Here is a 17,042-nt window from a genome sequence, read left to right as displayed (position 1 = left end):
TGTTTCAAGTCCGCACTTTAAGATGAAAGCGATTCACTTATCTCCTGCTAAGCTCGGTGTTATTTCGGCGTATTATGTTCGCGGACAACTTCCTGTGGCGATGAAGAGAAATCTACCGACGCGAAGAGCGCAAAAGTATAGAGCGCTCTTGAAAAAAATAAAAAATATATTTCAGCTCCCTTTCACTCTAAAGAACGATGAAAAGCGAAACTGTGTATGTGGGCCCCTAAATGACGAACTGCACCTCCGCCGCGGGTCGGCCCGGTATTGTACTATCTTCGGGATTTTTTTTCTACACGCGGACACGATAGTGGGGTAAGTAGCCCTTGACAGCTTCGCTGAAGAGAGAGAGAGAGAGAGAAAGAGAGCTTCCACGTTCTGATTCACATAACTTTAAACTGGGGGAGAAAAGAAAACATGAACATCCGATTTGCAACAGCAAAACAAGACAATATGCACCACTGAGTGTTCAGTTTGACTCACTTTCCTGATTTAAGATTTTTTTATTTTATTTTTGTCTCTCTCTTTCGCGTTTGGGCAGATGCGAAACCATCACACGTGGAAGCTACGCTAGTTCAGCGTAGGCCGGCTGTCAACACTCTGCCGGACTACTTGGCGCAGAAGCTCCGCCCCCGTAGCTTTCTCTTCATTGCCGAACCGCGTGTATATGTCATAAATTGCGAGCGTGTGGAACAGACACGTTTATGACGGCGCAACACACAACATAACTGTCCATACAAAGAATAAGAGTTTCAATGTGAACGACCCTTTGTTTTCGTGTTTAACTTAATTCGCCCCCTCTCTGCATCTCCCTCCCTCAGCCTTAAACATTTCAAAAATAGTTTTACTTCAGCATGGCGTAATATTCAACGCTGCACGATGCAGGAATAAAAAACGACAACCAGTCTTTCACAGAACTCTCTATGCCTATACTGACAATCCCTTCGAGAAAACGCGACGAAAGAGAACCTGAATAAGAGCTAGGTAAATTTTAAAACAAATACCTTATTCGCGTCAGGCTATGAAGACAGCCTACTCCAAATTTTCCGTGGAAATACGAGATGGACGCAAAGTTGATATCAGCAACCTCTGCTCCGTTCTGGATGGATTTTCTTTCGTTTAAAGGTAAATCTTCCATTCCAGTAACGGGCGGCAGTAGAATATTACAAAATAGCGTTCAACATTGCGATGTTTTGAGATCGAGACTTGAGTTTTCATTTCTGTGACACCGCAACAGTCAGACATATCTGTTCTTCCCTTTCTCCTCTCCCCAAGTGTAGGTTAGCCAACCGGAAAACGTCCTTGGTTAACCTCTTTACCTTTACCTCTTCGTTTCTCTCTCTCTCAGTGGCGCAAACGACACCTGACAAGTTGCGCTTACACTCCTCCGACACCCCCGTGACCAACGTCTGTTAAGAGCCCGCAATACATCTTGTAACGCCGTTTACGCTGCTGCCCATCTCGCTTGGTCATTGCAAACGAGCTCGATTAATCCCGTAGCCGCACGTGCGATGACCACGATATGTGGTTGCACTTTGGCCTGAACATCGTCGTCATCATCTTCCTCTTCTTCTTCTTCTTCTTCTTCTTCTTCTTCTTCTTCTTCTTCTCCTCCTCCTCCTCCTCCTCCTCCTCCTCCTCCTTCTTCTTCTTCTTCTTCTTCTTCTTCTTCTTCTTCTTCTTCTCCTTCTTCTTCTCCTTCTTCTTCTTCTCCTCCTCCTTCTTGTTGTTCTTCTTCCTCTTCTTCTTCTTCTTCTCCTCCTCCTTCTTGTTGTTCTTCTTCCTCTTCTTCTTCTTCTTCTACTGCTTCTTCTTTTTCTTCTTCTTCTTTCCGTTGCCCAGCAGTAGCCTCAAAGTGCGCCCCCGTTTCACCGCTCAAATAAACACGCCAATGGCGACTCTCACGCACACAGTGAATGAATTGGCATGCATACTCACCTCGGGCAGAAATTCGTGAGGGCGTGGGAATATTCGAAACATTCTAACAATTAATCGAATATTGCCTTATTTGGTTCGGTCTTCGAATCAAATAGTCCCTATGCGTAAATAGAAATATTTTTTTTTCGAAGAGTTTTCGAATACATCGAACTAGCAACTGTGCGATATCAGGGGTTAAACCTGCGCGAAAGCGCGACAGATTTCCTCCCGGCGGTAATAGCAGGTGTGAAACGCGAGTCGTCACGTAGTGGAGCTCGTTATCTCGCTCCAGAAATCAGGACCTTTGCGATTAAACCGCCACCACATGCACTAACCATTGAGTCCTATAGTAAGCGAACAAACTGCTTCTCTGCTCCTAAGGCTTCGCTCGGGCTTTTAATAAACAACATTTTCATGACGTGCAACCTAAAGACAGAAACTTGCTAACGCTGTGAATATACTTGAACGTGAAGACCGTTCTATATATATAAAGAAAATGGCTGCTCGTTATTCGAAAAATATTCGACAAGTATTTCATAATCAATTCGATTCGCTTATGACACTATTCGATTCGTATCTGATCCGGTCTCGAAAATTACCATTCGCCCGCCCCTAGAAATTCGCGGAGCCCTTAGAGGCAAGGAAGGGTGGCTAACCCCTACAGCCTTCCTGTTACAATAATTCATTTATGATAACATTTGTCACACTAAAAGGTAACAGCCATGCTTATTTTGATGGCTTTTTTTTTTTGAGGTCTAACCGTATAACGTCGTAAACATAAAATATGCGGAAATAATTTATATATGGTAGTTGCCCGCAAATATTTCCCGTAGATTTCGCTCTAACAGATCATAACAGCATATTTGTCAAAAAAGAAAAAAAGAGAAAAGGCTGTTACCTCTTGATGCGAAAATGTTAACTTTCAATTAAAGGTTAGCGATGATCAGACTCGCGGGGTGACGTGAATCGGCATGGTTTACCCGGCCTGTAGGCATGCTCGAAGTAGAACATGAAGCCCTCGCCCACGTGCATCGCGCGGAACTCGAGCTCCAGGTGCACGGCCCCGGCCGACGTGATCAGCTCAGCGGGCGGGTCGGCACCGCACAGGGTTGCCAACAGAGGGGCGTCCCGGGAAGCACCGTCATGCACCCGCAGCACGCTCTGCAGGCAGCGGTCGTCCAGCGAGAAGTACTGGCTGACCAGGCGCACCACCTGGCGGGAAAATAAGGAATCAGACAACATTGTTCGTTTTGTACATATACCCAAGGAGGTTGTATACACTGTAACCTCCTTGCACATACCTGACGTGCTATTTTGGACTGTTTCAAGTTCGCCATTTTGTCGGCTCTGATTGGCTGACAAGGCGGCTACGCGCTCGCTGATTGGCTGAAAACATAAACACGGCTAAATTTGCGCGTCCAGGGGTACTATTCTGGACAATGTCAAATTCCGCAATGGCGGCGTTTTGAGCCAATGAGAGAGGCCTTACGTGACAGCTCCGTGGGCCAATTAGATCTTGACAAGTAGGCGAATTTGACAATACGGCGGAATTTCGCAGCGTCCAGAATGGCGCCCCTGCTGATACGCAGATTGCAGGGCGCAAAAGAAAATGCTAAGAGGCCGTCCAATCTTGGCGTCTGCAACGACTTGGCCCTACAGCTCGTTATTAATATATGTGCCTCTGATTAGCATTGTTGCTATGCTAACCGTATCAGCGTCTTACAACCTGCCGGGGAATTAGTGTAGTGTGTTTTCTGTGGCATCAATGTACCGCTTTCAATGCTTCTTGTTAGCTGTTTCTTCCTTTTTTTATATAGCCTTTAAATAATGTGTGAATATATGTAGTATATTTAACGACGGCTGCGTGCGTTCGCCGTCTTTACAATTGCTGGTGGGTCCCACTACTTTGGCGTTACTTGTTGGTATATATCCCTTTCAAATTGCTTTTACAACAACGATGCTGCTTACAATGCCAACCATAGAACCCAGCTTTGCGGTAACGATTATATTATATAGACTAATAGAAGTAAAGGTGCACCCGGTTTCTTTATCGTTGGTGTTCGTGGTCTGCGAGCGTCGCAGAAACATTTGGACAACTCCCGCGCAGGTAACCGAATTGGCTACGGATCATATGTAAGGTACAGCTACTTTCGTGGCAGCGCACATAGAAGGCTGGGCACACGGGAACGTCAAGAGCTAGGAGAATAGATAAGAATTACCACTGAAAAAGGAAACTAAAGATCACACAACTCTGCACCGCAACGCGTTTCAATGCAATAGCATCTGCACCCCCCCTAAACACACACACAGACACACATTTCCCCATCCAATTTCTATTAGCTGGATTTTCTTCATGTCACAATGCGCACGTCTGCTCGCGATAGATCGTGCAACACTTAAAACATATTGCGTGTGAAGAGGGCTGGTATAGCGTTATTCGTTTCGTAGAATCAAATAGTGACTATGCGTAAATACAAATATTTTTCTTCCGAATAGTTTACGAATACATCGAACCGCCAACTGTGCGATATCAAGGGTGTGCGAATAGGCGAACTTTCGAACACCAACCGAATAATCTTAGCCATTCCATTCGTATTTGATTGGAGAATTCACTTTTTGAAATTGTCGAACGCTCGTGTCTTTCGAGTATGTAAAACGATAACAACACTTATTGGAGTCTCAAAGGAGACAGAATGGTGGAAATAATCACTGTTTCTAATGATTCCGCTTCAGGGAAGCTGCAGCTACTTCGCAGGGGCCCCAGTTCCTGAGCGAAGGGTCGGGACTAATCACTACTGCTCAGTTATTTTCAGTCCTTTATAATCGATCAAGAGACATTTATGTGTATCATTCGTGTATTCATTAAACCATGTTACAGTCTGTGTAGGTGCTTTATCACTTTTCGAATTTTCACTATTTCATATTTCTTCTTATCAATCGGCATTTATTTTCGAACAACCTTGATTACTCATAGCACCTTACTAAATATTAAACTAAAATTAGGTACAGGTCCTCCATAGTTGGTGACAACCTAAGAAAAAGAAGTGATATGTACGCTGTCCAACTCGAACACAGTTCACACAGATGCGCCAGATATTGAGTTCGCTTATTTCGCTGAGGTCAAGCGGTTTAGGGTGCCTAAAAAGGCTACTTCCTTCGTAAATATCTGCCTTTGTCTCACTGTCAATACACTTCACGCTGGTTTTAGGAATAAACCTGGACGTCTGGCTAAGTTTTATAAGTGATCCCGATATCAGTGCTCAGCCTAGGATAACATTTTAGCCTGAAAAATGTGTTTTTGCTTTACAAATGGCCTAGCACTTACAATAGCAGAGCCACGTACGTCATTAAACAGCGAGGGAGACTCCAGATGGCTGGCTCTCTTTCAGAAGTGAAAGGCAGGTGCACAGTGTCGTTATTCCGGAGGTGGAGCCTGTACTTTATCCCGAGATTGTCCCCGGTTATAGGTAAATATACCTATGGTCAAAATTACAGCAGTCGTTGATAACTCTGACACTAAAACCTTGCTGCACGCTTTTGAAAAATATCCACGAGGAGACTGGTATAAAACATCTCCAGCGGGAACGATCCCTCTCATCACACTGCAATGTGCAGAATAACTACCACGCGCGTCAAAACGCGTTCACGCGAACCTCGCGCACACACCCAGGAAAACTGTGAAAGTCGTTTTTTGATGACATGCGGGTTCAGCGAGAGCCAAGCGTGTCGCACTGCAGCGCTTAGTATTGCATTGCATTGTCCGAACAATTGTCTTTATAACCCCACATCGAAGGCAGAACTTCGCTATGCATTACAAATTCTTATTCTTATTGCGATTGCGACTATACGAACAACTCGAAGGGCATTTGCGCCGTTGGCGTTGGCGCCTGCGCCTCCGTGCTGTCGCCACATCGACGCATATACGCGGCCCGTGCCAAAGGTGGCTTTCCCCGTGCGCGAAGGGTTCGAAGGTTTTTTTTCGGAGACGCGCGCTGTGGACGCGCATCGAGTGGCGTCTCCGAAAAAGCGACGACGCCGAGTAATCGCACCGTCACGCGCTCCGCTCAGTCGACTCAGTTGGAGCCAGGCCAACGTTCTGGCTTCCGCAGCTGCAGCATGAGCGTTGTTTGCGCACACACATTGGCATCCCTGCCGAGCGCGCCGTGTGCACTTACCGCGCAGAGGCGCATGCACTATGAGCGGAGCTGAACAGCAAATCAAGCCAAGCGTCCATCGAATCCCCTCTTTAGCAGCCGACGGAAACCACTGAATTTGTTCCCTTCCGGCCTCATCTCATCTCGTGCACCACTCGAGGCACGACGGCTGCAGCGCCGCTGGCGGCGGCTCCTGCTCACGCCAGCGTTCTGAGAAGCCTTCAACGCAACGCTAAACCTTGTTATCGCTTTCGATGCTTCGCTCACGAGTGCCGAAGTGGGAAAAAAAATGCGTGTTAAGTGCGGGAGGCCGGTCCCGTGGAAGTTTAGGAGTATATAAGTTGCCGATATATATATATATATATATATATATATATATATATATATATATATATATATATATATATATATATATATATATATATATATATATGTATATAACGGACAAAAGAAGAGTATGACGTACATTGAATTGGCCCAGTATGTTTCACTGATGTTTCGGCTGATGGACCAGCAGCCAACAGCCGACCACCAGCCAAAACGTCAGTGAAACATACTGTGCTAATTCAACGTACGTCGTGCTCTCTTTTTCTTCATTTTACTACCGGGGACAGCGTGATTTCCTCAGCCACAACTATCTATATATGATAGGTGTGAGGTACAGGCGCACGTAGAAAAGCAACAACAAACACTTAATTTAAACTTTACGGCCGGGATCCACTTTTGATAAGGGTCTTGAGGAAGGCCGGAACCCGGTCGAAACGTCAAGACTAGATGCTTGTTTTTACTAATTTTTCCACGTGCGTCTGCATTCCTTACAGCGCAGGTCCTAGGCGACCCTTCCCGCGACGAGCGTTGGCGTTGCCCCTCGAAACCGAGCGAACGAACACAGCGAACGATGAAAGCGAACGATGAAAGCGAACGCGGAGCGCAGTGGTAGATGAAATACAGCGATATATCGAAAAGAGCGCGTGGAGAAAAGCGGAGGAGAAGGTTCCAGCGGAACCATGAGGAGGAAAGCGGAGCAGGAGAGTATGGCGCGAGCGTGAGAAGAAAAGCGCAGTGTGCGCAATACGGGCTTTGCGGCGACGATGGCTACGAGATGGCGCCAGAGTAGCACGCGTCGTCTGTACGAAAACAAAGCGCTGCATGAGCGGAGGTCTGTCTGCGGCGGATGCTGTGAATCGCGCCCACGCGTCACCCACGCGCCACCTCTCACGGTCTCCCGATTGGTAAGGCAGTCCCGCCACATTTCGCTCCCTTTGCAACGTGCCGCATGAGGCATATTGCATGCGCCAGCCAATATGTCGCGATATGAAAACCCGTATGCAGCTGTGCTCAAATGTCGCATTATAGGGAGTATCGCAATAGTCGGTGAATTTTTAAACAATATATATATATATATATATATATATATATATATATATATATATATATATATATATATATATATATATATATATATATAGCAAGAAGGCTTCCCCCTCCCCTTAGAAGTGCCTTGTGCTCGACAGAAGACCGCGTTCCTCGGCTCACCATCGCATGCTTTCACTCGCGCGCACACTGTATGGCGCATGGTCACGATGTTATCATACTTGAACTTTACACGGAACATTACGGTGACGCCGACGGTGCCGGCTAATATGCGCCTGGAGTGTCCACATAGTTTCTATCGCAGTAATAACGCAAAACTGCTGCATCGCTCATCAGCAAAACTGCGGTGCTTCGTTAACGTTACTTAACCGAAGAGCGGCGCATGAAATGCGTGTATTCATCATGGTATAGGTATTTTTAGTAAGATGTAGACAGAAGTAGTAATCGCCGAGACGGTAGCAGAATGAGCAGGAAACTCTATGAACTGATTGCTATATATATATATATATATATATATATATATATATATATATATATATATATATATATATATATATATATATATATATATATATATATCCAGTACGTGTGTCGAGTGAGCTCCTGACTAACAACTTGCAATGTGATGAACTTGGCCTAAATCATGAATCCGGTGCCTCAAACAGGCGCGACGTAAATCCCAACGCATTTCTCTCGCATTTGCCGCTAAATTGCCACTGGTCCTTATTTATTCTCAGGTTGCAGAAAAAATAAACGTGCCAGAATTTACAGTGACTCTTATCCTATGTACTAAATAAAAGCGGGCAGCTGTCAGAAACTCTTCGCAAGGCTTGTTGACTGAACTTAAACCGAGTTCTTCTAATCACGTCCAGCCTTTGTTGGCCTTTCTGCCCATATGTGCAGCGACGCTAGACTTCTGTTTGAAACGCCTCAGTCGTGTAGAACATGAATGAATACCTTAGCCGAGCTGTTGGTGTCCAAGGTCCAAGAACAACGGTGCGCGCCAGCACCTGAGGTTAGCTGCTTGATTTCGGCGTCAGCGTATGACGGACCGAGCAGGTAGCCCTGCCTCGTAGTGATGTATGTGCCATCAATGCAGGCGGCGCTCGAGTTGAACTTGGGCACCTCCTCTAGCCGCGCTGTGGAACAGGAAGCAAATAATCAGCAAATAAATCATCCTTAGAAAAAATAGTTTGCCGTCACAGTTGCATGAAACACGCGTTCAAAGGGAAATCTGTACCGCTTGAATGCATTGCGAAGTTATAACGCAGTAAGCCTTATAAGGCTTACTGCGTTATCGAGGAACCCGTTATAACGGGTTCCTCAATACGAAAGCTTCGCAGTTGATGGAAAATTTACCTTGTTTCTGGGATCGAATACGACGCCAGCAATCTTCCGGGATATAGTCGCTGAAGTGACTGAGGTGATTAGGGGCGTCATTTTCAAGCGATCACTTTCGGGGATTTTATTTTATCTTTTTACAGGTACTGCCAGCCTTGTTACCAGGCCTTAGGCAGGATTAGGCATTTGGAAAAAGACAAATATGAAATACGATCAAACAAGATAACAGACACTGAACAAGAATCTGCGTAACAAAGAACATAAGAGAAACATTTCACAATCATGATTTGACTGGTAAAAACGAGGGATGAACGCTATGGTTTATTCACAAAGTGCAGAAAGGATGAAACCGTTGGACAGTCGACAGTTGTGGCAGGTAGTGCGTTCCATTCGGAAATCGTGCGCGGGAAAAAAAGAATTTTTAAATACGTTGGTCCTGCAGGAAAAAATCTCTAACCTTTTGGTTGTGATAAGAGCGCGTGCAGCGGTGACTAGCCGGTAGAATATATGATGTTTTATCGATCACTACGATAATACGATCGATACGATCACTTTCGCGACATTTCGCGTGACTCGACAGCGGAGGCGGCACTGGCGATGCGCCAAGCTCGCTATAGCTTCGCACAGCGCCAGAAACGGTGTCGGCCGCATACTTCGACGCATTGAGCGCCGAGTCTCGAGAAAGCGATCGTTCGAACTACAGGACTGAAGCCCACTCCATATGCTATGGTGAGACAGCACAGCAATTCTTTTTTTCAGACTCCCCCAAGACCTCGATATAGTGGTCCATATAGTTCTGGTTATATATATATAGTCACTCTAAAATTTTAGCAAAATTTGGTTGTTCAGTGTGGCGAACCAAAAGTCATATAATAGCCCACACTTAATGACTGTTCTGGAACACAGTATTGATCAGCTTTCGGAACCCTAGCCAGAGTCATGACTCCGAACTGATACACAAAACACATGTGTTACTTGTAACCGGAAGCATTGCTTTAGTGAAAGCCAAATAAATAAATAAATAAAAACAAGAAACCGTGGCACTCAAGCAACTTTAGGAGAAAGGGCACGTGAAAAAAAAGTTGTTTGAACGTCGTCATCAACCACTTAGCGTAACGAAATGCGTCCCCTGGCTACCGCCACGTTTTCGTGATGGAAGTCTATCTTTCACAGCAAGAAAACTAAACACGGATTCATTTCTTAATCAGTGCTTCGGTACAACACACTGCACGCAAGCATATAGCGAGAAATTTGCAGATAACTAAGTAGTCATATACAGCAGAACAACACGGTTATTTACACCATGTAATATGTTGCGCGAGAATGTGAAACCTAACTACGAAGGATTATGAACAACCTGCTCCGGTAAAGCAGCCGAAACGGTATTAACATCACTATATTTCAGACCGGTGCTTTCCTGCACATGACTCTACCAGGCCAAGCGGGTTTCAGTGAAACTTTAGATTTCATGAACCGGTATGATTTGATTATAGGAAAGCGCAAAATGGCAGCACCCGCATTATAACGCAGTTTATGCGCACGCAAGTAAATAATACTAAAAAAAAAGTATCGTGGAAGCAGCTCACGCGATGCGCAAGCTTCCTCGATAAATGAAATTTTTATCGCATAAAGAAGCCTAGGCAGCAAACTGAATTGAAACGAACATGTACGCCACGTTCTGTGATTATCTGATAAGCCATTCATTGAAGGTTGACCCAGGGTCGGGCGATTACGGAAAGCGATGAAAAGTCGCGAGGCGTGCGCTTCGAACAAACAATAGCCGAGGGTTTCAGCAGCGTCTCATCATATCTCAACACAGTGTTCGCACTTGCTTTCAACAAAATCGATCATTCGTCAAAAGCCTCGCGCAGATGCAAAGAACGTTCGCGTGCTTAGACTTGGGTGCACATACAAAGAACCCAAGGTGGTCGAAACAAATTCGGAGCCGTCGACTACGACGTCCTCCGTAAGCCACCGAGTTGCTTTGAGACGTTAAAATTCACGAATCAGCAGTTTCACGAATCACGAATTCACGAATTCACGAATCACGAATCACAAATTCGCGAGTCGAGCAGTTTCCCGTAACCCACGGAGTCGACACACCGAATGAATGGAAAGACATGCGGAAGCTCACGACGCGCGCGGGGCATTCTCGATGAAAGAGCACGCGAGCGTATCGACGTTTCGCCGGTCTTATGCCGCCGGCGGGCTCCCCCCTCTCCCGCGAGAAACTCGTCTAAAGCGAAAACAGGCCAAAGGTCCACGCAGCGTACCTGAGCCCGGCGTAGCCGACAAACAGCACGCAGTCGCTGCCAGGAGGAGTAGCCTCGGCGCACAGGTGCAGTAGCCTCCGCGCATCGCGTCCAACGTGCGAACCAGAACCAGCAGGGGGTTACCCAACTACACGAGAGTGCGTCGCGACGCAACGAGGTTTGCACGCTCCTCAGCTGTGGCCAGGTATAGACACCGTGTCGCCGCCCCCCTTCACCTGAGCGTGCGACGCGGTTGAGGACTGCTCTTATCGCGGGGTCACGCCGCGACTGCCGTTCGCCCAGAGGAGTGACGTCGCGGGACCCCCCCCCTCCCGCTTGCATGCCCAATATCACCACGTCGACGCGACGCGATGGCCCCTCTTTTGTTTCGCGTATTTGTTTTTTTTTTTTTTATGCTCGCGTTTTTTCTGCGTACGGACAAGATAAAAGGAGCAGCGCCGCCGAGTATAGAGGAGATGTGCGTGTGCCAAAGGGAGCAGACGCACGCGTTTTTCTCCGACCTCCGAGCAGGCGCGAGTTGAGCCCAAAGAGAGAACTTTAGGAGGGCAATGGGGGTAAGGTATCACTCGTTTGTCGCCAATACATAATAACAACGACGACGACAACAACAGCAAAAGTGTAGATGAATAAGCATGTATAAAATGAGAGAGAGAGAGAGAGAGAGAGAGAGAGAGAGAACCCAAGGAAAGCGAATGCAGGGAGAGCAACCACACAAACGTCCGGTTTGCTACCCTACACTATGGGTTAAGGAAATGGGAATAGAAAGAGGAAGATAGGGAGAGAGTGCGTATTGCGCGCGCAACGAAAAGTCATCCGTCGTGCATAGCATGTGATCGATGGTTTGCCGATACGTATGCAGAGGACATTCAGAGGACCGAGCAGTGTAGCCGCCGCTAAGCCCATTACGGTTCGCAGTCCAAATTATCTATAAGACGCTATGCAATCTTCAAGTTCGCGATGATGCACTCTGCCACGACGTCGAATCGGAGAGAGTAAAAAGCTAGAGGAAACAAAGTTACGAGTGTCCGCCAAAGCACCAGAAGCTGGCCCGACGACAGTACCACGACACCGAGATGACAGAACGACGAGTCCGACATCGCTGAGCGGTGGTCGTATCTTGGATAAGTACACGTTGACCATGTTTTTTTTTTTTTTTTTTAATTATTTGGTGACATTTGCCACGGCGACGTGATGATAGTTTTCGGAGCGTTATTAACGGACACATATCGCGTGCCTAAAGCATGCGATGGCATTCCTATAGAGTAGAGCAGCAAGTTGGGCTAATTGGTGCAAGTTAATCTTGCAATGAGGGACATACTGCAGATATAAACAGACGGAGAAAATAAGCAGAAGTGCCCAGGACGCGCGCGGACTTCTGCTGTCCGTGCGTTTATAGCGCAGTGGCCCCCCTTGTTACAACGTGCCTGCAGATAGTGATGATTGTGAAGTCTCGACAGACGCGCACGCATGCATCACAGGCGACCTTCCATTTATCAGAATGACGTCACTCTACCTCGTATCTCTTTCTCTGTGATTTCGGGCACACTGTGACGCGACCGCGTGCGCTCAACACAGCTCGAGTTTCCCGTAAGACGCCTCCCAAGGGCGGGTAAAGTCTACCTATAACGTTGTAAATGAATGCGTGACCGAATTGTGGAATCGAACCTCCGTCTTCCAGCACAGGAGCCCAATGCTCTAACCATACGGCCACGACCGCACGCCTGTTTCTTTCCGAGACATCTGGCTGGTGCATCACGTACCATTTTTCTCGCATTCTTCGCTGCCTTACAGCTAGTGCTTTGATACGCTGCTCTAGACTGCGCTGCCGCCTTCGGGACCGGCGCACATTTTTTCGTCAGACGGATAGCTACAAAGTGAGTGAGGTCCACCTATAATGGCTACCGCATAAAATAAAGAACAAAGAAAAGGCGTACGTGTAAACGGGGAGGAACGGGCGCCGACTGTCAAATCCTGCCATGCATTATACACTGTCGAGATGTGCAACAGCGCATTTAAAGCGGTCTGTATACAGTTGCCCATCTCGACTAGCGTCGCAAGAATACTTTTCTCCGAATTAATGTGATTATACGGTCTTTCTATAGTGTGGTCAACAGCGATTTTCCTTACGTAATGTAGCGAGGGTATGGTCGCAGTACAGGTATACCCCATTGGTCCCTCGCAGCCCCATGTCGTCGCAACCATGACTATTGGTCATATCAATATGAAACGAACAGGAATGATTAAAGGTCACGCATTCTCATGGAGGACATAAGTGTCGGTTCGAATAGCCGTGTAATGGTCCATACGGAAAACGGTTTTGTATCCAAGCTGAAAGACGGGTGCTAGGGAACGCAGTCGATAGGTTACACTGTGTAAGTGCGAGCTCTCGCGCAAGCAAGCAAGCTTTATTAGCTGACTCCGTTATCAATACTGCCACTGTAATACAGCCAACGAGCATAGATCATCCACGTGAGGGCACTGACGACGATGCCCCTGTAGCCTGATATACACACTAATAAATGACGCTGCGTCCTTTGTCGATTGTGCGGGGGTCTAGTAGCTTTGTTTCCGAAGGTACTATTCGTTAGTTCAGTGAAGAAATAACAATTGTAGACTCTGGGTAGCTGCTGAGGATTACGTGCAGCCGATGGAATATGCAGCATGACGGTTTCTTGTCGCTACTAACTCTATACGGAAACTGAGAAATCTAATCACATCCTCCATGCATGGTAAAAAGCTAACCTACCCAAAGGGAGCTACCCAAAAGGAGCTAACCTACCCAATCTACCCGCCTAGAGAGACACTGTAGAAAGCCACTGGAATGTTCGTAAGCTTACACTATTCGGTAAACCTAATCTTACTTACTCATGGTAATAACCTTGACCAGACTTGCAAGCAAAATGATCGTCTCGACTTCCTCTTTCATCTGTTAATTAAAACTAAACTTTGGGGTTCTGCGCGCCAAAACCACGATCTAATTATGAGGCACTCCGTAGTGGGAGACTTCGGTCTAAATGTAGCCACCTGCGATTTTTTTCACGTACCACTCAATGCATCCTTTCATTTATTGCCCAATGCAGACCCTACTATCGTATATTAAAATTATTGCACTTTGTTTCTCCCCCGATTATCTTCTTTGTTTTCCATAACCTAAACTAACATATAACCTAGCCATCATCATCATGAGCCTGGCTACGCTCATTGCAGGGCGAAGGCCTTTCCCATCCTTCTCCAAGCACCCCAGTCCTAACCTATCCTAATATAACCTAACCTGCACACAACAAAAGAGTTCGCACCGGCATGCTGGAACATCGGCGTACGTCCACTACAGAGCATCACTGCTACGCGCATCGCGCCCGTTGCGTCGTCGCCGTCGCCCGCTGCGCTGCGATGTTGTTCTCGGCCGGAAGAGTGACGGGAGCTAGACGGCCAGGGGGCCAAGGCTATACCGCGTATACAGAGGAGCGTTTTTCTCGGAAGGCCTCGCGCCACATATTCACCCACGTGAGATACGTACCCGGCGAACAAGAGCATCCGAGATTTGTTCGCCGGCTGCTATATGTGCCTCGTCACGGCACGGACGCGTGATCAATGTGCAGTCTCGTCGTCGCATCTGTATCCCGCAATAAAACCGAAGCCCGGCCTTGAATCCGTGGCCTTCTGCAGATTCTCTGTGCGTACGACGATGGGTACCACGGCAGAGGTCGTAGCCAAGGGGGGTGCACCGAGCACCCCTTGCCAGAGATCACGGATACCTGGCACGAAACGGCGTGCGAAAACACCCGCCTGCCCCGCCTCCCTCCCCCGGTCAAATGCGTAGACCCCCCCCCCCCCCCCTTCCTCGAAAGAAACCTTCCTGGCTTTGCCAGTGCAGGGTGCAACATCCCTATAGGCGCATGTTTTGCAGACACCTCTCTAGTATACTTTTTAAAAGGAGTCATTCGTTGTATGTAATAGAGAATACCCGCATTTAGCGTCTTTTACAGCAACAGCAGTCACGGACTTTTTACCTGCCTAGTAAATGTCCCCCCCCCCGCTCTCCCCTGCAGTGGATGTCGTAAATGAGTTTCACTGCGACAGCAGATATGCGGGAGTTGAGCGTCGGACCGAGACGGCGCGGTGAGGTTCACAGCATAGCACCGTCGTCATGGTAACGTTCCGAGCCGCGGCTACGGAGTACCCGCTGACCACGTGCGAGATGGCTCGTGGCGCGGGAGCGCGCGTGACTGCACTGACGCAAGGTGACGTCACGAAAAAGCATAAAGAACGCAAGCGCGAATGAGCCTTAATTACAAGGATGGCTCAGTAGCCTACGCAGGAGAGATGGTCATTGGTGGGGATTACAAAACAAATAAATTGAGAAACGTGAAAGAGAGAACACAGTCATGACCTTCCGGTCAACCCGGCCTCGCGCCCGCGGACTCCCATATGGCGTTATATACCAGAGGGCATCGGCCTGAGGTGGTGGACTGGTTCATGTGCCACCGCTGAGGTAATACCACGTCCCTTTAGCTTCTATCTTACTGTCGCGAAATCGACGGTCGCGCGTAATAGATGTCTGACCGTCGTGCCAGCACCGGTGTTTCACGTACTCCGCGTCACTGACGATTACGTCAAGTTCGTTTGTCTTTTCCTCCTACTCGGGTATTTTCAGTAGGGATGCAATTTATTTATTTATTTATTTATTTATTTATACCTCGCAGGATCCGAAGAGCACTGGGTAAGGCGGGAATATCAATATAAGTACGGTACAGAAACAATAAACCAGAGTAACAGTACAACAGACGGCGTACAAGGCAAATACACAAAAGGAATACAAAGTTGATCCAAAAAAGGGCGTAAAGATTACATACTAACACGAAGATTAAGAAACAAAACAAACGCGAATATGGCAAAACATGATAACCGGGTACACGTGAAACAGAAGTACAAAATAAAACAACATTTAGAGCAACTGAAAGAGTAGTACAACAGAAAAAACATTTAGAACAATACTAAAGCGATAAATACAAGCAGAGGTGGATTTTGAACTCTCCAGGTTCAGAAAAAGAGATTAAGTTGTCAGTTAGATCATTTCAGAGCTTAATTGCTCTAGGTAATGCGAATGAGTTGAATGACTGAGTTTTTCCAGATATGTGGCTAAAGCAGAGACGATTATGTAAGCGCCGCGAAAATCGAGGAGGCGATTCCAGAGGCAAAAATGAAGTGCGGGTGATAACCTATTTATGAAATATACGCAAAAGTGAAATAGAACGGCGGTTTTCAAGTATCTGCATATCATTAAGGTTCTTGAGCTGGGAGACACTGGCAAGGGGACTATAATTGTTAGAAATGAACCGGGCAGCTCTGTTTTGAATGCATGGACTCAAATATATCAGTGAAGTATTTTTGATGGGGAGACCCAATAAATGAGACGAATTCCAAATGTGGACGAATAAATGCTAGAGATATGCTCGTTTTCGAGCGGAGCTATGCGATTTTCTCAGCTTTCGATGTCTTCGATACTTCGTTACATATTTGAAATGTGACAAGACCATGAAAGATTTGGTGTTAACTGAATTCCGAGATATTTGTACAACATAGCTTGGTTCAGGAATGTGTTAATAGTGCAGTGGAAATTAGAAGTGTCATGCTTACAGCTAAAAGTCATATAATTACATTTAGTAAGGTTTAGAATCATGTGACAATTTTTACGCCAATCAACAATGTTGGTAAGATCATTTTGCAAGGTCAGGTGGTCAGTCTCTGAAGTTATCTTATGGTAAACAATACAGTGATCTGCGAAAAGACGTAAACGGGATGAAATGTTTTTGGGAAGGTCGTTAATGTAAATTATAAAGCGTAAGGGTCCAAGCACGCTTCCCTGTGGCACACTGGAGGTTACGTCAATCAGTGGTGTGGAAAAGCCGTTGACAACTGTGAATTGTTGACGGAATGAAAGATAGTTACGAAGCCAAGATAATGCGAGAGAATCAAGACAAAT

General features: G+C 46.6%; 1 protein-coding gene across 2 annotated transcripts in view; it reads right to left on the bottom strand.

Moving 5' to 3' along the window:
- Positions 1–11,377, bottom strand: part of LOC126517946 (serine protease 33-like) — a 29,276-nt gene extending 17,899 nt beyond the window's left edge. Inside the window, exons 1-3 of one of the 2 annotated variants that reach the window (XM_050167776.3) lie at positions 11,060–11,377; positions 8,403–8,584; positions 2,898–3,129 (exon numbers count right to left, since the gene is read on the bottom strand). In XM_050167776.3, coding sequence (XP_050023733.2) covers positions 2,898–3,129; positions 8,403–8,584; positions 11,060–11,144 — 499 coding nt within the window. In that variant the 5' untranslated portion in view covers positions 11,145–11,377. The remainder of the gene's footprint in view (positions 1–2,897; positions 3,130–8,402; positions 8,585–11,059) is intronic. The other variant, XM_050167774.3, reaches the window with a different exon arrangement.
- Between the last annotated feature and the right edge of the window lie 5,665 nt (positions 11,378–17,042).

The sequence above is a fragment of the Dermacentor andersoni genome, chromosome 11 (genome assembly GCF_023375885.2).
Source record: "Dermacentor andersoni chromosome 11, qqDerAnde1_hic_scaffold, whole genome shotgun sequence".
In the NCBI taxonomy this organism is placed as follows: Eukaryota; Metazoa; Arthropoda; class Arachnida; order Ixodida; family Ixodidae; genus Dermacentor; species Dermacentor andersoni.
This window is presented reverse-complemented; position numbering and strand designations above follow the sequence as displayed.